Source organism: Lissotriton vulgaris, chromosome 1_1, assembly GCF_964263255.1.
Source record: "Lissotriton vulgaris chromosome 1_1, aLisVul1.2, whole genome shotgun sequence".
In the NCBI taxonomy this organism is placed as follows: domain Eukaryota; kingdom Metazoa; phylum Chordata; class Amphibia; order Caudata; family Salamandridae; genus Lissotriton; species Lissotriton vulgaris.
The window spans coordinates 369,165,944-369,190,830 of NC_141685.1; the positions used below are offsets into that span (position 1 = coordinate 369,165,944).

At 46.8% G+C, this 24,887-nt stretch overlaps 1 protein-coding gene across 1 annotated transcript in view; it reads left to right on the forward strand.

Moving 5' to 3' along the window:
* The first annotated feature begins 357 nt into the window (after positions 1–357).
* RNF11 (ring finger protein 11) overlaps positions 358–24,887 on the forward strand; it is a 123,945-nt gene continuing 99,415 nt past the window's right edge. Inside the window, exon 1 of the mRNA XM_086952417.1 lies at positions 358–848. Within this exon, the coding sequence (XP_086808543.1) occupies positions 726–848 (123 nt within the window). The 5' untranslated portion in view covers positions 358–725. The remainder of the gene's footprint in view (positions 849–24,887) is intronic.

The window sequence follows — 24,887 nt, forward strand, 5'->3', positions numbered from 1 at the left end:
GCGGCACAAAGCGCGAGCACAGCGCACATCAAATATTATCAAATACCTAGCAAAAAGTCATAAGGTAAGAGAAAAGGCACTTTGGCTGCGGAGCAGCAAAGAAAGAGGAAGTGGTATTGTCTACATGGCCTTATATATGGCAGACTCTAGGGTTGTTACCCAAGTGTTTATAGGTATTGTGGTTTTTTACTTGTTTTTATGGCTGCTGGGCATTTCTATTAAAGAAATGAGAATAGCATAATCGGAGCCTCCTGTCCTGAAATAGAATTGATTTCAAAGTTATTCCGCTGTTATATTTTGATCTTCCTAGAGTGAGAGGAGGCTCATTTTAAACATGGCCGCCTCGTTCGCCTCCAAGGAGAAGCGACGCGCAGACACAAATGTTTTGTCTCCGAGTGAATGCATCCGAATTGTAAACACAGAAGAAGGACTGCGCCACTTTTGTACCACATCATCGTGCGGCTGGTACCCCGCCTGTGTGCAGTCTGGTCCGACCCCGGCGGCGGCTGGGAGGGAGTCGCCTGGATGCCGCACTCAGTGGTTTGGCCGCGTCCTCTGCAGTCACCCTCGCAAGAGGACAGTGCGTGAAGATCGCTGCGGAGCGGAAAGTAGTGATGTGTTGGGCATCCGGGCCTCCTGTTCAACATGGGGCAGCAGTACGGAGGCTTGCTCGCACTCCTCCGCAGTGCCAGTAAGCAGCAGTGACCAGGCGTCCCGGGCTCAGTATGGGCAATTGTCTGAAATCCCCCACCTCCGATGACATCTCCCTTCTGCACGAATCTCAGTCCGACCGGGCGAGCTACGGGGAGGGGAATGACCTGGACCAGGAGCCGCCGCCGCCGTACCAGGTACATAGCTTATGGGACCAGGCACGGGACGGTGAATGCAAAGACTAGGCGTAGAGCTTGGGGAGCACAGGGTCGTAGGGATGCCACATTTCCCAGAGAAAAACACCGGCCATTTGTTAACGTTTTAAGCTTTTGCAAAGGCCTGCTTAATTCACTTAAATATAATTTTAAACAAAAACGTTTATTTTTGCATTTAACACGGGTTATTGTTTACTTCCATTAACAGTCCGGTGTCATTAAGGCTGCTCTAGAACATTTTAAGGTGCTTTTTTCCTTACAATTACTGTTTTAAGTATATACTGACAGTGGGAAAATACCGACTGTAGGAGATTTTCATAGTTTTTGTACTAGCTCATGCTTTTAAATAACGTCCAGGGGGGGGCCTGTGGGAGGAAAGCACCCCTGTCCAGGCTAGCCCCTGGGAGCGATAAACTGTGCTGCTGGACGAGCCTTGGAAGAGCGAGAACAAGAACTGTACAGGGTAAACTGAGCAATCCAACATAAGGGGAGGGGCTGGGAAGGGAGATGGCAGTTCCGCCTACGACACCAGACAGTGTCTGGAGAAACAGCAAGTACAATACAACCGGAATAAACAGTCTTTCGTAAGAAGTCCTACCTACCGTTGCGTGTTCAAGAGAGAACTTGTGTAATAGTACAGATTGAGGAGGGACAACACTGTATATACCAAGTATAGGCACGGGGACAGGGCAAAATAGTTAATGTTCCGGGTATAGATCCCAGAAGATATTAAGCTATGACGGGTTGCTTGTACCGGCCTTAACTAGTCCTGATAGGAAATGGCAATTCCAATATGCAAATTAAGAAACTCTGGGGCGATGAGCTACGTAGTCTGACAGTCTTGGAGCATGTGGGTGCAGGGTGATATTAAGTCTTTAGACCCGGTGTCTCCAACCGGTCGATCGCGAGCTACAGGTAGCTCGTCAACACCCTACCAGTAGCTCGCATCCCGATGCCCGCTTATGTAATCTATCATTGTCATTTTGTTTATTTGTAGGCCTTTTTTTGGCCTTCTATTCATTCTAGCACAGTGCGTGACGTCAGCCCGGCGTAAGCAGTGCGTGATTCAATCAAGATGAGACTCTCTGCCCTGCTTCCGCCTCAGCCTGACAGCGTGCATCACGGCGATAACTAAAATAGACAATCATCTTCTGACGCCTGGTCTGCAGCACGAAAGAGCACGTCTTGCTCGGGCCCACGTGGCTAAAAGGTGAAACTTAACCCTAGCAGCTACTGGCATGCGGAATAACAACTTTTTGCTGCTGCCCCCAGGGTCTGCGTACCCTTTTTTGGTCCTAATAGGCAGGCACGCGTTGCCAGAAATAAGAGGAAAGGTACCGCCACTCTAAATCACATGTGGATGTGGGCCCTGCCGGGTGATTTAGTCCTCCAGAGGCCACCCTGGCAAACTATGATTGCAGCCTGGTAAAAATAGGGGGGAGCACTGACCTTAGCCCTCATTAAAAGACTCCCCTGCAGCCACCGTAAAACAGCACTGCAGGCAGCATGCAATCTGCGCACTCTCCCGAGCCCCAGGCCCAGTCCAGAGAAAAGTTTCTGCAGCTTCTGCCTCGCGTGAAGCCATCGGCAGAGTACCAGCATGGACTACTGCCACAGAGTAATGACTGATGCCTGCTGTTAGCAGTGTCCTTGAATTTTTTCACTCGACTTGCATATGCCCCCTTCTGAGTGAGAGCCTCTGCCCCTGCCGTACGCCTGAGCCTGCAGAGCAGCACATCAAGCACCGGGAGTAACACAAAGTTACGGTAAGCCTACAATCATCTGGGTGCACTTTGTGGGGAACCAAATAGGGATGTGAGATATTTAGTTCCGGTAATAAGTCCTAGGATAGATAGTTTGAAATACCTAGACCTGAAGTGCAGCTTACTTGGGTAACCCTTTCTGATTTACGGTTGGCCTGCGGGCAATATAGAATTGCCTACTGTTGCACAGAGAGGAATATTTATCTATAAAGCATTGAATATTTAGGAACAGCTTGCACACAGATAAAATAAATCATCTGTCAAATGTGGCAATGAGAATATTTGTCCAATTTGAGCCTTCAATTGAAACGTCTTGGGCAAAATAATTTTGTTTCATAACAGGATTAAAGAACGTTTCTCCACCTTTATTTATCCTATATTTTTTCTACTAATGTTTACAGGACAATGCATTTTGAGAGGTCAGTTTATGTGTGGCTATGACCAAACTACTTTACTGTGACACTAAATACAAATATACTTTCCTCTTTAAAGGGGAGCATATAATGGAAGTTATTTGACATGCAGGTTAGGTCATGTTTGTACGATTTTTCGAGGCCTGCTCCGTTCTAAGGTCAGAGACTGGTTCGGGACCTTCTATTTCAGGGGTTGTACATCAGTATAAGGGGTTTGCCTGAACGTTTCATGTCTCAGAAGTGGGTAATTTGTGATCAATATTTGTTTGCATGGATGGATATTACTGCTTAGTTTTAACCATAATAGTGTAATTCGCAGAGTCACTCATTGGAAATGAAATGTCACACATACACATACTAAAAACATAGAAATCTCACACGTAAGCAACCTGAAATTTGGCAGCTATGGTTACATTTCTTTTCATGACATTTTAGTGAAATGATGAGAGAAATGCAAAAGAACTTCCTGGCTTCATTTTGTGTCCAGGGACAACATGCAAGTCGTACCTTATTAAACAAAAAAATCCCTGTAAAACGCTGCTTTAATTTAATGAAATAATGGGAGACATTTCACATGAAGTGTTAATTTGATGGCATAATGAACATAAAGCTCTTACGTCTTAACACATGACTTTAAATTAATCTCATTTGCAAAAAGTATCTACCCACTGTAGTGCCTACCCTATATTTTCTGAAGCCAGTGACCAGGGAAAGTTGAAACACGAGCCAAGCTTAGGAGTATGACCCCTTCCTTACACAGATTTGAAATTTTTTGTAAATAATTACACAAAAGTCATAAATAAATGGTATCTTTTAAAAATTACCTACCTGTATTTCTCCAACCAGGAGAAACATTACATCAGACCATCAAATCATATCACTGCATTGAACTGCATTTAGTGAACTAAGAGGGAAGTGATGTGTACCATACATGTGGCATAGGTTATTACTGCATGGAGCACCTTTATAGTCTGTCTGGGGAGATTTTTGTGCAGTGCACTCCCTGAACTCAAGCATTTCAAGGTGCCGTCATGTAAAATAATCAAATAAAAGAAGACATGACGTAATAATTGTGGGGCTCTGAAGTACTTACCTACATGGTCAGAAAGCTACGTCATGTAGGGTGTGTGGCTGGAATGGGTTGTCATTCTTTTGTGGGAAGTGTTTCGTGTCATGGGTGATAACCTCCAATGTGCATTTACAGTGTTATGGGATGGAACCGTCTGTTGGATAACAAGGCATGAGAGACAGACGTGCAATTTATTGTTTTCAGTATTCTGGTAGCTTACACTGCTCCGCAGGGTCCTATACTTTCTTATAATTGTAGTCTACTTAGCTGGTGACTGCAGAGGCCAGGATCACACAGTTTGTTAAAGAGGAAAGCCTGGATAATTGCTAGGTTTTCTGGTTTCATGTTGTGCATTGCATACACTAAATGGGTATCTCTTTCTCTGTAGAGGCCCTTTAGTCAATTAAGCTGGGCCTGGGGGAACTTTGGGAACAATTCGCGAGTTGCTCTGCCTTTGGTAGCTCACAATGATTTTCACTGATCAGAAGTAGCTCTCACTAGGGAAAAGGTTGGAGACCCCTGCTTTAGACCAATGATTCGTAACCTTTTAACTTACGTCGAACCCTACTTAATCATTATGGAACCTGAGTAACTCTACTGAATCATTACTGGAAGTCAGGTACTCCAGCCTTTGTTTTTTCCTTCGAGGATTTGACCTGCAAAACATTACTCAAAAAATTAAACAAGCGGTCATCAAACAAATGATTACATGTTTTTTTTAATTCACAAATATAAAAATACATAATTTTTAGTGGGAGGTTTGTTTATCTAAATTCAATTGAAAACACTCATTGTCCATTGCACTAGCACTGTTCCCATTTATCAATCTGAGGATACTAACTTAATTTTTAGTCTCCAATTTCAAATCCCTTCTCGCTTAAAGAATGTGCTAATAATTTTCAATTTTGCTTATTTTTTTTTAAATACACTATTAATGTGCTAATATTTAATTTTCCAAGCAGTCGTAGAACTCCTGGGGGATCCTAGGCCATAGCTTAAAAACCACTGTGTAGACCATATGCGTTTTCTAAGAGGATATGTCACTAGAGGTTAGGCTCATAGTATGGGGAGGAACGTTGAGGTAGAGACCTAGTGGAAATTGAACTGTAACACAGTAATGATCAGGTGTAGAATGTGAGGGTAGTGTAACATTATAGACCGAGCAGAGAGCCTGCTGAGACGATACTCTGCCATACACAGCTAAAAGGGCTTGTAATGGGATAATAACGGATAGCTTAGTCTCATACATTTTCAGGGTGAGGCATATACCTCTATATAGACTTTGGTAAGAGGGCATAAATACTACATGGTTGGCTTGTAGATTATTTCCAGGCAATATAACACACTGGGCATAAAGTGCCGGAGGGGGAGATGGTAAACTGTGTGGAGGGGCACTGCACCGCCCTTGGTGTTGATTATAAATAAGTCCTAGCCAAGTCTGGACAGTATTGATAAATATTGGGTTCAGTCTGGAGATTTTACACGTTACAAACAGGGGGTGATATAACGTTCTACAGGGTCCGTGGGTAGGAATCCTTCCGTTCATCTATTGACCATAATCATGTATTAATAATTATTTATCTCTTAATAGTATCACAGTTCTGTTTCTTGTTACCTTCATATCCCAGCATAGCTCATTTAGTTAGCCCTGGACTTGGCTTACGTTGGAAAGGTTAAGACAAAATGATTATATGCAGTCTGTGATCACCTGCTCTGAATGAGAATAGCTGGTTTATTGTGGTGGGAGCCCTAGTCAGCTGTGGGCCTCTGCAACTCCTCTGCCACTGCTGGTCAGCTGCTCATTATACTTACGCAAACAGCTGTCATTCTAAAAGTGTCATTCCATGCTCCATTCTTGGAACAAGCATACTCTTACCTACCTCCTGTGCACATTTCTAAGCCTTTGTATATTGTGAAAGCCTTGTCTCTGTCCTCCAGCGTCCCGTCTCAGTAAGTGTCCACTGGTGTCTTCGTAGCCGTTTTAAAAACAAAAGTTTCTCTGTGAGATTAGTCCTGCACCTTGCTGCTTTTATTCTATAAAAAAAAAAACTCCAGGTCATCTACAGTTTCTGCCTTCCTTTCCATAACTTCTTGACTCCCTTCGTCACCACCGCTTGCCAGTAGTCTCTTTTGTGTATCCTTATGGACCTGTGGGTGGGCCACTCTCAGACCCCGCTGAGTTCATTTGCATCCGTCTTTCGTGTAACCTCGTGGACCTGTGGGTCACGCTCAGTCCCGCAGAGTTCTCGCATCCATCTTTAGTGGACCTGTGGCTCACGCTCAGCTGAGTTGACTCGCATCCATCTTTTGTGGACCTGTGGGTCACGCTCAGCCTCGCAGAGTTCACTCGCATCCATCTTTAGTGGACCTGTGGCTCACGCTCTGCTCCGCCGAGTTGACTCTCATCCATCTTTTGTGGCTCACGCTCAGCCTCTCAGAGTTCTCGCATCCATCTTTCTTGGACCTGTGGGTTATGCGCTGCCCCGCTGAGTTCACTTGCATCCGTCTTTTGTATATCCTTGTGGACTTGTGGGTCACGCTCAGACCCCACAATTTCACTCGCAACAGTCTTTCGTGTATCCTCATGTACCTGTGAGTCACGCTCAGCCCCGCCGAGTTCGCTCGCACCTGTCTTTCGTGTGTTCTCGTGGACCTGTGGGAGGGCCACGCTCAGACCCCGCCGAGTTCACTCACATCCGTCTCGTGTATCCTCGTGGACCTGTGGGTGGGCTACGTTCAGACCCTGCCGAGTTCACTCGCAGCCGTCTTTCATGTATCCTCGTAGGCCTGTGGGTCACCCTCAGACCTGTGGGTGGGCCGCGCTCAGACCCCGCCAAGTTCACTCGCATCGGTCTTTCGTGGACCTATGGGAGGGCCACGCTCAGACCCTGCCGAGTTCACTCGCATCCGTCTTTCGTGTATCCTCGTGGGCCTGTGGGCCATGCTCAGCCCTGCGGAATTCGTGCATCCTCATGGACCTATGGGTGGGCCACGCTCAGACCCTGCTGAGTTCACTCGTGTCCGTCTTTCGTGTACCTGTGGGTGGGCCACGTTCAGACCCTGCTGAGTTCACTCGCATCTGTCTTTCATGTATCATTGTGAGCCTGTGGGTCACCCTCAGACCTTGCCGACTTCACGTGCATCAGTCTTTCATGGACCTGTGGATGTGTCACACTCATGCCCTGCCGAGTTCACTCTCATCGCTCGTATTTCTGGGGCTGTACTTTCCATGTACACCTGGAGCCCTCTATGTCCTAGAGCTTGGTCTAGTTGGGCCTCGTTTACCCCTCTCTTGGGGGCGTTGCCAAGGTTCTCTTTTGGGCCTCATGCTTTGTCCATTCTTTATGTCCCTCATGTCAGTTGTTCCTCCTCCTTTGGTTTCTCAACACCACTTCTGTGCAGACAGACACACATTTAATCTCTGGAACTCGCTGCCCAGGCAGAACTGCAATGTCGGAACCACCAACCAGCACTATGTGGTTCTGCGCTGCTCATGCTTAACGTTTCCAAAGCAGACATTGCCCCATTTCTAGTCTTGTAATGCAACAATCCTCTGGTGAAGCGCTCTGATACCTCCGGGTCTAGCCAGCGCTATATAAACTCCTCAAATCAAATAACCTCAAAACTGGTTTTCCTGAACGTTGAGACTTGAGCAACATGGCTGACGCCCGGCGGACCTGCTAGACAGGTAAAGAGGAGATTGGCCTGGGTTTCCCCCTTGACCGTCACCTACCCAGCCGGACCTTGGACGCAGTTCCTCCTAGTCTCCCTGCTATTACTCCATCCTCCACTCCCTCCTACTAATTCTTGCAACTTTGTTGATATGTACTGGATCTTACTATGCTCTTGTAACTGATGTAACTTTTAACGCAACAATCCTAAATGTAAAGCGCTCTGATACCCTCTTGGGTCAAGTTCGCGATATATTAAACTTTATTAAATACATTATTTGATTCTAGGTTGAGTTTATGATTTTTCATATCTTTGACAGCAAACTAACTAGGTTCCATCTTCTCAGTATCGGAAAGATGTGTCCTGCCCCCCCACCCCCCACCCCTCTTCCCACAATCCTACTTCTCTCAGACACACTAGTTACAAGCAGATTGTATTATTGCGATAAGCCTTCTTGTGTGCCACTCTGAACACCCCTTCCCTCGGCTTCACAGACTGGCACATTTTTCAGCAGACTTTGTAGCCTTCAGTGTGGCCAACAGACCAGCCTCTTCAAATACACGGCATTACTTTGATAGTGCGGTGTGTGTTTTGAAATGGGCTGACCTAGAGCAGTGCTTTTAAATGGGCCGGTTCTCACAGGTACTGAGTACCGGCTCTTCCAAATTTTTGGGCCGTCAGTACCAGCACTTCTCTGTAGACTGGGAGAGTACCGGTACCCTGATCGACGGCAAGCTCAGGTTAGGCATCTCCTCCAGCGCAGGGCAGGGCTTCTGTGCAGCTTATAAGTTAATGAGCCGTGAAGTAGCCGCCACTTTGCAGAGTTGCTGCTGAAGATTCCAGCAGCGCCCATTTCATTGTTCCCAAACCGCAGGGGTTTGAGTGGGCACTTGTCACACTGTGAATGACAGTGCAGGGGCTGTCTAGAGACCCTGCTCTGTTAATCAGGTGTGCAGCGACCATTCGGATGAAAGTGCTTTAGCCATCTACCCTCACCTCTCCCTCAGGTGCGTGAAATTAGTTGGGGCCTCCAGTCACTTATCCTGTCCCATTTAGGGTCAGTAACGCGAGAGGCAGCACTAGACAGTCTCCACCTCGGTCAGTTTTCTTTTCATGTTTTTTTTCAGAACAGGAGCTGCTTCCCTTTACAAGATAACAGCTACTGACCTGGGTAATGGGTTCAGTGTGAAGGTAGCCCTGCCCTTAAGGCACTGAATAGCAGGGAACCTGCAGCGCTCCAGGAATGAGCTCCCATGCAACTTGTGATGTATTTGGTTGTGGGAAAGACAAGGTGAACATAGAAGGAAGGGGGAGGAAGGAATGTAAAGAAGTCAGTCACTGTAAGTACTGCACTTCTCTACTGTGAGGAGAGTACCAGTACCCATGAAAGGTAGGTGGATTGGCTGCAAGTGCTGGTGAGCACTAGGCTGTCCGCGTTAGAACCTATCTGACAGCCAAGGCCCACTGTATTCCTGAGCTGAGGCTGAACTATTCAGCGTGGGCTTTTTTGCATGATGTCCCTGTGTTCACCATCACACTGTGTTTGACAGTGGAGGCCCCATTTAGGCCCTGTGCTGTTAATCATATTCACACTATTGTATGGATTTGTGCAAACACAGGAAGGAGGCAGCAGGCTGACATCGACTATTAAAAAAGCCATGGGAGGTAAGGAGTTTAAAATGGCTTTAATCTCACCCGAGACTTTGTGTGAGTGTTTGCATATGGCAGTGTGCTTGCCTGCTTGTGTGTGCCTGTTCGTCTTTGAGAGAAAGGGGTAGAGAATCAGAACACTCAGGAGATATTTTAAGGGGACTGTGTAGAACGCTTTTGTTTACATGTGTGCTTGTTTCTTTCTGTGTGTATGTGCACGCTTGAAAATGTATAGTATTGTGCCAAACAACAACAAATGACAGGATGGCATTAAGAAGCAGCAAATATTACAAAACAAGGAATTGTTAAGATATCATCCTGTTTGGCTTTCATTTTGTCTGAGTTAATCTGTTTTGTTGACATAAATGCATTTCTCATGTTTTGATATGTGCTGCAACTGGTACAGAAGTTATGTATTATTATATCTCACTGTAGCCCCGCCCACTTGCCACACCAAGTTCATTTTAATGAGTACCTGCACTTATTTTTTTCCATTTAAAGCGCTGACCTAGAGAGAATACAAAGTAGCGTGTTAACTCTGCGGTGCAGCATTTAACTGTGCCCCAAATCTGTGCCTCTTAGGCTCGCTTTAGAGCCTTCTCTGAACAGCCCTCACAGAACCGGGGGGTCAAGGATTGCTTCTGGTTGTGCTACCTGTGTCCAAGCCGGGCCCAGAGACGCGCGCGCAGCTCGGGGGGGAACACAGGTGCGGAACATGGCGAGGGAGGGCGCTAGCCTCTTTGTATTACTGCAAGAAAGAGGCGCAGAACCTCGGGCGCTAGTAGCGGGCATTGTATCAGGGTGCGGGCTGTTGGCAAGCAAAGTAGGACTCTGGGAGTCAGCATAACACATTGTGCTGTTTGTGAGGGAACCTGTGAGTGGTGGGTGTCGGAATCTTCTTCAGAGCTGAGGGGTGGGGGGCATACGTACTATACAGTCTCTGCAGGATGACGAGTGGACATAATATGAGCAGCCTTGGCTGCGAGTGACCCAGGTAGAGAGTACTGGGAAACCGGGGATGCCCGCCACAGCGAGTGTTAATTGGGATGTAATGCAGTTGCACTAAGCGGCTTATTGGATGTGAACGCTTTTGGTAGCTGTCTGTCTGGCGTTGCCACGAAAATACAGTTTAAAGTGCCACAGCATATCTTTCTTTCTTATAGGGAGACTTACCTTGTCCACGGAAGACTGGAAAGGGGTAAATGGAAAACCTATTGGAGTAGGGAATAGTGTCCCCTTCACCTGCCTTTGTACTGAGTGTGCACTGGACAATTGATAAAGCCCCTTGAATGGATTTAGAGAAGGTCACGTGGTTTTGCCAACTTGATCTGAGAGTTTGCACACCCACACACTCTTCTTGTGCATTGATTGTGATGTAATAGTGATTACTATTGGGATGCAGGGGTCCATGGTATCATAAACAATATTGTTTATTGTACACAGTACAGATCCATGCATCCCTTTGCTTTGTGTATCGAATATTAAGTGGACTATGCTTACTGCTGGAGAAAGCTGGAATTAATCACATTTTGTTGTTAACAGTCAGACCATCGGTGATTTGTTGTTTGTTTCAGGGTAATTTTATGCTTGTTGAAAAGGTATTAGACAAGCAGGGTCAAAGTTCATTTTGATAGTCATGTTATACGTTTTTTTTATGAACAAAGCAGGGTACCTGTTAAGATTATTTGGCACTTGTCTTCCCTAACTTGCTGAAAGTTGAAAGAAAGTTAAGTTGACGTCTCACGAAGAGTGGCTGCCATTCGTAACCTGCTTCGATGACCCATTAACTCCTTTAATGGGTCAGACTGTTCTTATCGTTCAGATATAATGAAAGGACAGTGCTTAAGGTCGGGTGGTTAAGCTGATTGTGGGGAATGCCCTTTCCAACTACTTTGGGTGCTTCCTTTTGCTTTATCATTTTTTTTCTAGTCCTATTCACATGGTTCTTGCTGACTTGTCGTCGCGATTTTTTTTCTCATCCTTTGCATTGTGTACCTGTTGGTTTTGTTCTGAGTCGTATCTTATTAAATCAGTAAAGCCCCCGGGTTCTTTCTTTTATTTGGCAAGGAACTCGCAAACATTTTCAGAACACTTTAGAACAAAGTAAGAAAGTACTGAGCTTGACTGCCCAGTTCAAATATACAATTGCTTTGGACTATTAACGCACATCCCCCATGACTTTTTTTTTTTTACTTGCCATTGTTTTTTTAATGCGGTATTAGATCTCTCAGTATGGGTTAGGTGGCTTCTTTAATGAGGCACGCCTCCTGCATCCAGTGGTGGTGGCTTCTCTGTTGCACTTCTTGGATGACATCACTGTCTGGCGCCGCTCACTTATTTCCTGGAAATAGAAACGTACTTTCTGCGGAGAGGCAGGACGTGCCCCTGTAAACGGCGATCCAGCATTTCTATCAGATGTGCAACGTAAAACCTGACCAAGGCGAATGGAGGCTATTTTGGGGGATATTAGGGCAGAGATATTTCATTTTTCCAGACTTTTATTTTTCAAGTTCGCCTGACTTCACATTCCTGGATTGCAGTCGCCGAAACAAAGCGGTCAGCTCTTCTTCCCTGAAGCGAATCCTTCTGGCGCTCAACACTGCCGCTGACGTGCTTTCAAAGGGGCGTTTAAGAATGACCCGGCAGAGAGCTTGCTCGGATCGTTCCTTTGTTCCCCAATACGGAAGATGGGATGCAGCGCACATCTTCGGATCGATGGTTTTTGAATTGCGACCTAATTTCTTAATCATTAACTTGGATTACTATATATTTCTTTCATTTAAGAAACTTTTAAAACCTTTGTGGTTCCTGTAGTATCCCTTTTAGATGACATCACTTCATTTCTTTGGAATTGTTATGTTTTCTAACTTCTACAAGAGTCTCCTCTTCAATTACCTCAGTTCCTCTATAAATAAATAACGCAAATGGACGTGCGTTCTTATTATTAGCTTTGGCTATGTCCCTATCTACGTAAACCTTTTTAAAAGGTGCGCGCTAATCAATGTTTGCGTTAATAATGGTATTGCGCTCTGCATGGTCTCCTGAATGTTGCGAGATGCTGCATTGAGCTTTATGCTCTGGACCCACTGCTCGTGTCAAATGAGTGTTTTTGCTGGAGAGCAGTTGTTCTTCTGGCCACTTTCATGAGATCCCTCATGGTGCTGTGCGCTCTCTCCCCTGACATTGTTCTGCGCTATAACTTTTAGGGCTGCAATTTCTTGGCCTGCATAGGGCGCACGTGCTACTGCATAGACAAGTCAAGTACTCACGTTGTAATTGGGTCCATTAAGTACCAGTGAGTGGGGGGATAACGTTGTGCATGTTAGCAAACCACACTTGGGTGTGCTGCTAATGGGGTCAGCCAGGGGCGTTTTCTGTTACATTGTGTTGGTGTCTAGAGGGAAGCAGCTAAGCTTTCTGTAACCAGACAGTGCCCCTCTCCTTTACTGCTCTCCACTCTGATACTTCACCCCACAGTCCAGTATGTCTACCCATCTCGTACTGATCTATTCATGATGATTATCCTATTTCAACTATGATAACTTTAGGACTCACTTCATGGGTGTACTTTATGCCCGCCTGTGTAGTCACAGTGCATCACAACTCACATGCACCACTTATCTTTTTTTTCTACCCCCAACTGTATGTAGTGCAATAGAAGTTTGTAGATTATGTTCATTTGTATATATTCATCACTTTAAGCCCTAAAGATACACCCGGGTGTCGTTTTTTATGTTATGATTGCGGAGGCAAATTTGCTGGAAACTTCTGTGGTACCATTGCATTATCCCCAAGCGCCTCCTGTTGAGATGATATATTGGCAGGCCACTTCCTTTTTGTGTCAAAACTTCCCACTTTGATACCAAGTTATGTGTTGGAATATGACTCAAAGATTTTTCGATGACCTAACTCTGTGACTTACGAATTCTTCCTAAAATATGGGCTATCAATTTGTTTAGATTGGCGCATCCTAACAAATGGTCTTCCTTTACTGTTAAAGTTATGCTGTGGACTTCTTATACATTAAGGGGGTCCTCGAAGGACCCTGGTGAAGGGGGTATATATCATCCTTATTATTATGAAACTTTCCTTCCTTCAGCCTGAGCAATTCTTTACCATTGTCATCAACTAGTGATGTCGGATAGGGCTAACTGAGAAACTACTATTGCTCTCCATGCTTCAGTTCCTGATGGAACCCGGAGGCATGGTCAGGTCAGTGATTTCACCCATGTCCATTTGCACAAGGGTCAGTGAAGAGAGCTGTTGGTCAGGTGTTTTTCAGAGCTTGCTTTCTCCTTCCAAGTGTTTCACTCAGGATATGAAACAATGAGACCACCAGAAGGGACAATCATTTTATTTAAACAGCAGTGGAGTTCCACAGACCCATTCACTAATCTTTCTCACATCTTGAATGCCCAAATATTGTTCCATCCTTTGGGTTACATAACTGTACATAGATGACTTCTGTGCAGTACAGTTGTTCTCACCATGCCGCTTCATTCAAACTAGGCCATAAAACTTTCGAAGAGCAAAACTACTGCACCAGACTAGATGGAAGAAATATTTGTTACTATACAAGCTGGACCCCCCTTTTGGCCCCTCTGAAGACCTCTCACAGACTCCGTCCATGACCGGTGCTCAGAAGGGGTCCCCTACTCATGACACCACAAACAGCTGATCTTATGTGAAAAGCACACTGAGTACCTCACGTACAGAGACCCTGGAGAGCGGAGAGCCTTAACCTGTCACTTAGCTCTCCCTGATGATCTCTGCCGTAGATTGGGGGCACCCCTTACGTCATGTCCCCTGTCACTGAACTCCCTTCCTACCGCTGCTCGGAGTCCACCCTTTCGAGGACCTCCTACACACCTTAGCGACGCACTGCCGACCAGTATCCAGTCCACTGCTGCATGGACTGAGACTTTGTCCTCGTCATTGGGGCTATCAGCCAGCCAACACCTTTGTGAATGACTCCATCCCTCAACTTGCTCCACTCTTCATAGCATGCCTTTATATGCCTTCACAGGTATTCCAAGAGTCTCCAGAGACAGGTACTCTGCCTTGGTCTCCCTGGAAAGCCTCTTTGGTACCCATACTGAAGCCACAGAAGGACCCCATTTATCATTCATCCTAAAGACCAATTGCCATTCTCAATGCTGTTACAAGATCCTCAGTAAGGTCCTAGCTGACCGTCTGCATGGAGTCCCGATGCTTCTGATCCACCCGGACCAGAATGTTTTCGTTTCAGGTCGGAGTTCCTGCAGTAACATCCGTAGGCTCTATGGACTCATGGATGTAGCCCCACAATTATGCCCAGAAGCAGGCCGCCTTGATCTTGGATCTCGAGAAAGCATTTGATGCGCTTAATTTGAGCTACCTCTTTGAGATCCTCAATCACTTTGGTTTTAGGCCCTCTTTCTACACCTAGTAAAACTGTCATACACGGACCCTGTAACTAGGGAACTGCATGTCTGAACCGTTTGCAGTTGGTAGGGTTACTAGACAGGACTACCCTCTCTTGCCCCCCTTTGTGTTTTAGGTCTCGCTTGTCGATGCGCATGCGCATCGAGCAAGCGAGACTATGGGGGCTTATCCACTCTTTATCCACTGCAAGGAATCGTGGCGATTCCTTGCAGTGCCCGTGACTTTTAAGCTCAATGCGCATGCGCATTGAGCTTAAAAGCGCGTGCACGTCCGTCTTGTTTTACCCGCTCCGCCCCCTCCCCTTCCCGCCGTGTCGCATTTCTCCTCCCCCCTCCCCTCTCCTCCGTCCGTCTTGTTTGTTTAATTTAACCTGCTCCGCCCCCTCCCCTTCCCGCCGTGTCGCATTTCTCCTCCCCCCTCCCTTCTCTTCCCTCCGTCTCGTTTCAGACTCCCTCCCATCTTTCAAGAGACCACCCTTGTGCGCATGTAAGCTGTATAGCGCCATGTGGGTGTAGTAGAGTATCCTCTCTCCCACCCCTTCACCCCATAATATTACAATTATAGAACCAAGAGCAAAAAAGTTGGCGTCAAGGTTCTGTTTTTTTTTTCTGAAAGCCCCAAATGTATATTCCTTCTTTCCTGTGCACCCCATCCACAAATGCACCTTTTCTTTTCGTTTTAAGCAGTTAAATAGAAAAAAAACATTTCCACACGCTCGTATTTCTGCACGCGCACTAATGTACACGAAGCCACAGCTGTTTTAGCTCTAAAACGTCGCGTGGTGGCTATGCGGGCTCTAAGCCACTGCCCGGGGTGATGCCAACGGCAGGCTGGTTCTCCACAATGCCCCCTCCCTGGGCACTGAGGCTCCCGCCAGCCTGGGAATATTTCACGAGACGCGTGTTGTTTCCGAGACAGGGGTCGACAAATGTACTCGACCGCTCGCAAATGCGAGTGAATTTCATGAAGGGCGAGCCAGTTTCAAAGCCTACTTGACCGGCCTGGCGAGTGCAATCTGGCACTGCAGTAGCAGGTGAAGGCTCTAGGGGGCAGCATCACGGCGGCGGCAACGACGGCATTCTGCACGCACCACCTAGCATAGTGGTGGTGGTGTGGTGCGCGGTGAAGGCTCTAGGGGGCAGCATGCACGCACCACCTAACTTAGTGGTGGTGGTGTGGTGCGCTGCCTATTGTTTCTGTGGGTCCCAGGGCCGTCAATCACATAGCGCGCGAAAGCGCTACCAATGACGGCCCTGGACTGCTGTGCTGCTTAAAGTGCAGCAGTACGCCACGGAGAAGTGGGCGAAACCTCGGTGAATGAAGACGAGACGGAAGACTATGAACATGAGAAAAAGGACCGAGGCTGAACGGGAGCCACCCGGCTGTCTGTATGTCTCCGAGAGCAGCGCTGTTCAACACGCGTGCGAGTGCAGGTGAGAGGTGGACATGTGACAGCCTCCTCTGGGGAGGCGCTGGGATGTCAACTCCTGACATCCTGCAGACCTGCCCTGTGACAGCTGCAGATCAAGATGATCAAGTCGAAGAGGAGGGCGGGGGCAAAGAGACAGAGAACTGGAGGGCAGGTGCTCGAGGATGCACGCGGGGGAGGCCTAGCTATTGACACATCCGACCTCACTGAGCTCCGAGACTCCCTGTTCGCCAGGCAGCCCCCAGAAACAAAGCGAAAATCTCACAAACACGAGATGAAATGGCACACGGGGATTGACCTGTGGGGCCACGTGTTAGGTTCTTGGTGTGACGTTGCTTTCTACAAATGCTGCTGTAGCAACCACCAACTTTGTTGCAATTCTCAGCAGAGAGGCCAGTGTCTGGATGGGAATGTGTCGAGAACTCTAATGTGTCACTCCTTTTGTGATTAGCGGGCACTCGTGGGTTGGTGAGAGGCTGACTCTGCTGGGCAGTGTGAAGAACTGGCACACGTGTACAGGGCCACAGGTTGACATGTTGTGGCAGTGTGCAGAGGAGTTTGTAAGGAGGTGACACCGGAGGGCTGAGTGAGAGGATGACACTGACAAGCGCTGTGATAGGCGGGCAGTACGAAAAGCTTGAGTGAAATTGACACGCAGAGGCCGCGAGGCTGTGCTTTGCTGCTCAATAGAGATTTGCCTTCAGGCTGGGCAGCAGGTTTCAGATTTCAGTATTCCCATCATTTGCTTTTAGATTTACCAACAGTCAAAACTCTCAGGTTTTTTTACGTTCTATGATTTGGACCTCTGCTGTGTGCCGAGCCTCCCCCATGGAGTCTCGCCCGCTGTAAGATCTGTTGCATTGAACTATGATATGGAATCTATAGAGCCCGCCTGTTAACATAAGGTCAGCTTCCCCTGTACAGCGTGGGGTTAATGTGCTCTGGACAGGTTGAAGGGGTCACTGTCAGAGTGTGTGTGAGCCCTGGTGTTTGTGTGCATTAGGGTGAATGGTGGAGTGTCTACTGTGCTTTGCTGTACGGCAGCGGTTCCCAATGTGTGCGCCGTCAGAACTATCCAGGGGCGCCGCAAACAGATGCAATTTTTTTTTATAATTGCATTAAATGTAGATTGTTTTACCATAGCAGCCCATTCTAACAACCTCACGGGGGTGCTGGTGACCACACTATCATCTCCTGAAGGTCACATCCTTTCTGATTCATCCGGGCTTGTTGTATTACGTTTTCTCCTGAATTCACCGGTGTAACTAACCTTGTAGGTAGGGACCACCCTCCATACCTGCTGTGAGACATTTCTCACACTGATCCAAACGGCCACGGCTTCCTGACTGTCTTTGAAGTGAAAATAAATGAAACTTAATTGTACCCCGGGACAATGACCTAACAGTGAATGTGTCCCCAGCCCTCCAGCAAAACACACTTTGAATGATCTACAAGGATAGCCTTGTGAAGAAAAGACTTGGGCAAAGTGGGGCCAATACTGTGACAATAAATATAGTCTAACATTTACCTGTGCCCATAATCGTTTCAAATAACAGAAAGACTGCCATTATCGGTTTTCTGTCTGTGATCGCTCTTTATTTAAATGTATGTTCAGAGGTTTCATTTTGCATCGATCTATTTATTTTATTTCCATTCTTAGCTGTCTCTATTTTTAACTAAATTTCTGAAAAAAATCAAAATATTCAAGTTTTAATTATGTCACTACTTTGCAAAAGATGTTTTATGACACACAGATTCCGCAGGTGCGTTCCTTTCTTTTTACCATCCTCGTTACTGGGGCTGTGGAGAGACACCAAAGCAGAGCGAGAAAGGAATCAGGCGACTGGCGGGGCTCTGAAATCAAGAGCCAACTCTTTTTGTTACATCTCTCTGAGCTCATGTCATGACGTTATGAGGCGTGTGATAAAATCAGGAGTTACAGGGGATCAGCTTTTGTTTGCATGCTTGTTACTTCACTTTTACTTCTTGTCTGGCCTAAAAACAAGCACTGGGGACTTTAAAGGGACAAGAGAGGAGAGAGGGGGCACGGTCACATCCAAGAGGGAGCCTGAAGTGAGCAGCACTTTGGCACCCTGATAGAAGCTTCTGTGAATTGCTGTGTGCAACTTTATTGTGACGAGAATCTATACAAAGTACACCCACCTTCTTTGACCTGAAAGATAAATTGACATTTTAGGCAAATTTTACATCGCCGTTATATGACAAAACTGTTAGAGGAGGTAGTGACATCACAGTTGCAATCATTTGTGCAATCTGTAAAGTAGGTGGATAATCCTCAGGCTGGCTTCAGGCTCAAAAAGAGCTCTATTTCGGCATCATATGTATTTTGCTGTAGAATGACCAGGACAGTATTCTTACAGTGGTTCTCCTGCATTGGTTGATCTATTGGACTGCATCTCACCCCCAAGCTAGGTCAACACCTGGCACTGCCAGGGCTAATTGAGAACACACGGGCAGTATTTTGTGATGATTGCTTAGTTGGCATCTATCTGTTCTTCATTCATATCATTCACTAGCCTGCAGTGTGGAGTCCTTCAGAGTTCTGCTCCCGCCCCACACTATTTAATACTATTCTCACACACCCATACCTGTTCTTAAACCATTGTGACTTTTTCCCCATACTATGGTGATGACACTTCACTCTCGATCCACTGCCACCTGTCTGTGGTGCTTCTCCAGACTCCATGCTATCACCAGTGGTGCTTAGCTCCTGTATGACTCCTCACACAGTGGTCCTAAACTCCACTGGTTAATGATATCATATGTATGCTGCTGACTCCCATTACATCTCAAGGTTCATGAGAATCCTGAACACTCACTGAAAGTTTCAGACTGTCCATCGCAGGTTGGGGCAGAGAGAGTGGTTATGCATGAGTAGTGAGAAACCACAAGTCCTGCTGCTGGGGTTGGTATCTCTGACCTACAGATCTGTCTTCTGGCCTGAGTTCCTGCCCCCATCCCCTCTGCCATTGATAGAAGTCTGCAATTTGTGTATAATGGTCGATGGCGAATCTCTCCTTTGTATCTGAAATCAAAGCGGTCTCTACTAGCATCTACTAAAAGGTGTACTTTGATTCTGATACCTCTCCCAGAGTATTTTAATCACCCTCGCAGTGGTGATCTCCTAGATGCACCAACATCCGTGAATGTGCACACTGCTGGCTCTGTGGGGCCTTCAGGCAAGAGGGAAGCCGTACGATTATATTACCTTCATTTTCAAGGAGAAAAATTGAAGTAATCTATAGGCGGGGCTTACATCCCCCACTTGCTGAATAAAAGTAACATAATGGGGAGCCACGACCAATGGCCAATAGCTCAAGGGAGCCACGGGTCAAAAAAGTTTGGGAACCACTGTTGTACGGGGACAGCAGATCCCGTCATTCAGGAAGGTAGACACATCCCTGGCATCCCTGGAGGTGGACAAAGGCTCCTGTGAGAAGGGGAAGGGATACAGTTACACCCTTTAAAATGTAGGGTCAGTTTCTGTCCTGTTTCTGCTTCATTCTTGCCTAGAGGTTCTACAGCAGACAGCTTTATGTAGCAGCTGGGTGGGAGGGTCTCCTCTCACCCATGCCTTTCTGCGGGGTTCCACGTCAGGGGACACCACGACGCACCTCCTAATCCTGCTGAATTTGAGTAACAACGATCAATTTGTGGGTCGAGTGCATTGCTGTTAGGTCGAGTAGAAAAGTCTTCTTACTCGACCTGCAGGTCAAGTAAGATTTTTTAGATTTGTCGAGCCCTGCGAGAGCGAGAACCCCCGATCGCTTTCTCCTGCCAGGCGGCTGGCGTCTCTCTTTTCAGGCCTGGCAGGCGATAACCACCCTCCTCCTCCCCGTGCAGGAAAGGCAGGCGCTGCTGCCGCCAGTAAATAGAAGCCACGGCCGGGGTTCCATTCTTGCGCTATTTGGCCATTGAACCGCTCAGTACGAGCCTCCATATTCTCTTCCCTCAATTTTTCCAGGTGCCATGTTAATGCTCTATTTGGAATCACCCTGGTTGGTCAAACTGCAGGGTAATGTAATGCACGCTTAATTACCCCGCAGAGGCAGGCACTACAGAGCGGGGCTTTCTGAACTGTGCTTCACTTCACTGAGTTTAATGTTTCCGGCTTAGTTTTGCCCCCGATTCTTTTTTACGATGCTTGCCAAAGTTTTTATTTTTATAATCTTGGAGCGAACCTACCACATTCTTGCGTACTGTATTTGCGGTTTTGTTACCCAAAGCTAAGCTGCTGTTTCTTTTAACTTTTTTTTTTAAAGCGCCGTTTTTATTGTCGTGTTTTGTGATTTCGCGACACTGTAGGTTTGCACGACTTCCGTTCACGCTTGCTGCGCTAAGTTGGTGGTTTTAAGACAGTCCCAGCCAAGAGGTGGAACCAAAGTTCCACTTCAAACATCCGGTGAGATAGCTCTGCTGAGTTTGTTTGGCTGCGGAAATCTGTTTGGAGGCTGCAGACAACCCGTTCTGCCCTGAACGAAAAGGGAACAATAGAGTAAGTTATTTATAGCTCAATGAAGGTGCAAGAGCGTGGCAACAGACGCTACATGACACAGGCTCTTAGCACTTATGCGAGGCCATGCTGATGACAGGAACACGCATACGCTCAAGCTACCTATATCTTTATGTTACTGTGTTCTTGGATGGGGCATCGGCCTCCATCAGTCGTTAGCCGTGTGAATGGTGAGTGTAGTGGGCTCTCTCTGCCTTGTACTGGTTCGCAGTAAGGGGTTGCGTTTCGAGGCCCTTCGCCCATCTCTTGGCATCCCACATTCGTTGCATGCAGATGGGGTTCATGTGGACGGCCTGTGGGGGCGGGGAGTGGGCAGTGCCCTTTTATTGTCCTATTGTGGCGAGAGCAATCAACAATATTGTGATGGGCTACTAGCCTTTCTAGTATGGTAAGCAACTTTTCAATAAATATTTTACTCTGAGTGATAGAAGGGGCTCTGTTAGTAAAAAGCTGTTACGTACTTTAGGATGCAATTTAATCACTTGTTGAGTAACATTTTAAACCCCTCACCCTCCCTCACCCTCACCCACACTCACCCTCACTCACCTTCAACACCTCACCCTCACTCACCCTCACCCACACTCACCCTCACTCACCCTCAACGCCTCACCCTCACTCACCCTCAACACCTCACACTCACTCACCCTCACCCTCTCTCACCCTCTACCCTCTCTCACCCTCTACCCTCACTCACCCTCAATACCTCACCCTCACTCACCCTCAATACCTCACCCTCACTCACCCTCAATACCTCACCCTCACTCACCCTCACTCACCCTCACTCACCCTCACTCACCCTCACTCACCCTCACTCACCCTCACTCACCCTCACTCACCCTCACTCACCCTCACTCACCCTCACTCACCCTCACTCACCCTCACTCACCCTCACTCACCCTCACTCACCCTCACTCACCCTCACTCACCCTCACTCACCCTCACTCACCCTCACTCACCCTCACTCACCCTCACTCACCCTCACTCACACTCACCCTCACTCACCCTCACTCACCCTCACTCACCCTCACTCACCCTCACCCTCACCCTCACCCTCACTCTCTCCCTCACTCTCTCCCTCACTCTCCCTCACTCACCCTCAACCCCTCACCCTCACTCACCCTCACCCACCCTCACCTTCACTCACCCTCAACCCCTCACCCTCACACAGTGCAATAGGTCTCGGAGCATTTGAGTTAGAGCTTTTAGAAATGTTTATGGCTTTTTTTTTTAATTCTTTAGCATTGGCTACAGGAAACAAAAATGCTAAAGATTTACAAAAAAAACCATGAACAATTCTAAAAGCACTAACTCTAATGCTGCGAGACCTATTGCATTTCCAATGCTTGTTTTTTTTGCTTTTGCCATAAAACCCTTGGCAACCCAAATGTGGTGGGTGGGGTGAACATGGAGTATCCCCCTCCCGGGCAGTATCCACACAATTTCCCTTTATTCTTTATGTAGATAACATTCTCCTTTAACTGCGAGACCCCTGTTAGGTCTCAGCTAGATATCTTGTATATTGCACAGATTCAAACAAGCCCCAGGACTCCAGGTAAGCAAAGGGAAATCTTGCAGTTTCCCCTTAAGCTGTGTTTCTCTCCCCGCCCCAGATAATTTGTCTGGGGGGATGCAGTGTTACAATGGGAGGGCACCACGATTCAATATCTGGGGATCAATATATACCTCTATGAAAAGGATCTTGAGGAGGTGCATCACTTCCCTCAAAAGCCAGATCTGTTTCTGGCGGATGCTCCCACTCTTGGTTATGGGGTGCATTGCGGTCTCGAAGACGGTGATGCTCCCTAGACTCTTATATTATTTTGTTAACCTCCTCATTTACTTAACCCACAGACTCTTCAGATGGCATCCCTTAGCTCTGCCCCATCCTTCATATGCCTGTCCCCCCACCCCCTCCCCAAGCACACAAAAAGAAAGGATGTGTTTTTCCCTGATCTCAATGGCGCTTAAGACAATTTTACATGTGGCATCCATCTGGACTATAATTCTCGAATGTAAGTAAAGCATTGCTTTCTCCCTGCAGATGTTATGTTTTTTTAATGGCTTTAGTTATTATTTTAGTGTTTTGTTCTGCACCAGCATGCTGCCTTAAGTCTATAACTGCTGTACATACAGGGGAATACAATGACGGTTACTGTAGAGTGGGTGAGAATTAATTGTGAGGCTGCTCTGATAAGATTGATTTGATGAAGACTAGTGGTTGCCCTTGGTTTTGTTGCCTGTTTTCTCGATTTTCAGGGAAGAGTAGCTGATACTAGGGGCCACATGTAGAACCATATCCTTTTGCGACTCGAAATTTGCGGATTTTAGTGAGTCGCAATTTGCGAGTCGCAAAAAGAAATGTACTAATGTGTCTCGGACACATTTTGAGATTTCCAATGCGGTTGCAAATGACCAGCCTTGTCAATATTCTTGAGGCAGGTTGCATTTGTGACCCATTAGGACTGAGCAATAACACAGGGATGGTGGCCTGCCGGGGACAGCTGACTACCATGTCTGTTTGGTTTTTAAATAAAGCAACATTTTTTTTTTTTTAATCCCTATTTTCGTTTAGAAAAAAAGACAGTTTCATTTAAGAGTAGGTAGTGGTCCATGGGACCACAGCCTGCTCTAAAAAAAAAAACATTTTCGCTGCCAATCCCAAAAGGGACGAGGTCCCTTGGGGAACCTTACCGTTTGTGTCTGGCTTACCACTGGCTTTAAGTAGATGCTAAACTGTGATTGTATTGTAACAGCCAGTATTCTAGTCACAAAACAATCGTACATGCCCTTGCAACTCACTATTAGGAAGGGACACACTTGGCACGCCGCTTCCTAATAGTGACTCGTAAACCCTATTTTGCAAGTCGGTAACAGGTTACGACTCACAAAATAGAATTGATACATGCTACAACCCTTTTTAGCGGGCGCAAACGGACCTAATCTCCTTTTACGACTGCTAAAATCTGATGTACATGTCGCCCCAGGTACGTGAAAGGACCGTAAGTTTAATTTATGTTAACTATTTGTGTCCGTCAACCTGATAATTCTGACCAGCGACACTTGCAGGCTGTTTAAGGGTCATTATTGTATGTTTGTTCTAGTTTATGTATACACTTGTTAGTCACTACCATTACAACAAAGTAGACCATGTACTTCGGCACCAAGGAACCAGTCACTGCACAACAAACCAAATGTTGCATTGCAGAGTTGCTCTTACACCCCAAGACAACTGCTGAAGAAGAAAGCAGCTTTTAGTCTAACTGAGGACTTATGGGTGTTTGTTTATCGTAAAGGATGAGTGTACATTTTTGTTCTAAGATGTGATACCAGAAACCGGCAAGGCTGAATCCCTGAAGCTTTTGCTTGTAGAAGTAGGTGTGCGGTGAGAAGTGTGCCCGGGAGCCAGTAGGCAACATGATCAGCAGAGTAGCCTTGAGACTTCCTGACTTACACCGGTGGACCTGTCTAGAATGCTGCCGAAACGCTGGCTGCTGCTCATCCCCTTTGAAAGCGTGCTAGACGACAGCCAACACGTATCCTTTTTACTTGCAGAGCCTTTTTCCGATACTCAAACTCATTCGCCCTTAAAGCAACGTCCGCATGTGGTTTCTTAAATAACCAAAGTAATACATTTATGAAAAAATGTGCTGTTCGTTCAGCGACCTCTTTCAAAATCCTTATTTTTAGGTCTCGCGCCTGCGATGCATATGGCGAAGCCATATGCCATTGCGCAGGCGCGATACTATAGTTGCCTGGTCTGCTTCCCAGGAGACAGGAGACTGTCACGTGCACGCTCAGGAAAGCGATCGGAGCCGGCCGCGCGCGCGTGCGTTCCCTATCCCCTGTCTCTCTGGGAAGCACACAAGCAAGCCCAGCAAGCCCCGCCAAGGCACCACGAGCACGTCCCACGTGAACACACACCCAGAAACTTCCCGGGTCCCTGTTGCAGTGTAACAGGTACATGAATCAGCGTAGCTCTACCAATGACGAGACAATATACAATATTAACCCGCCCCGTCCCTCCTTGGCGTTGAATAGTCAAGTGTCCTGAGTCGGACTCGAACCAA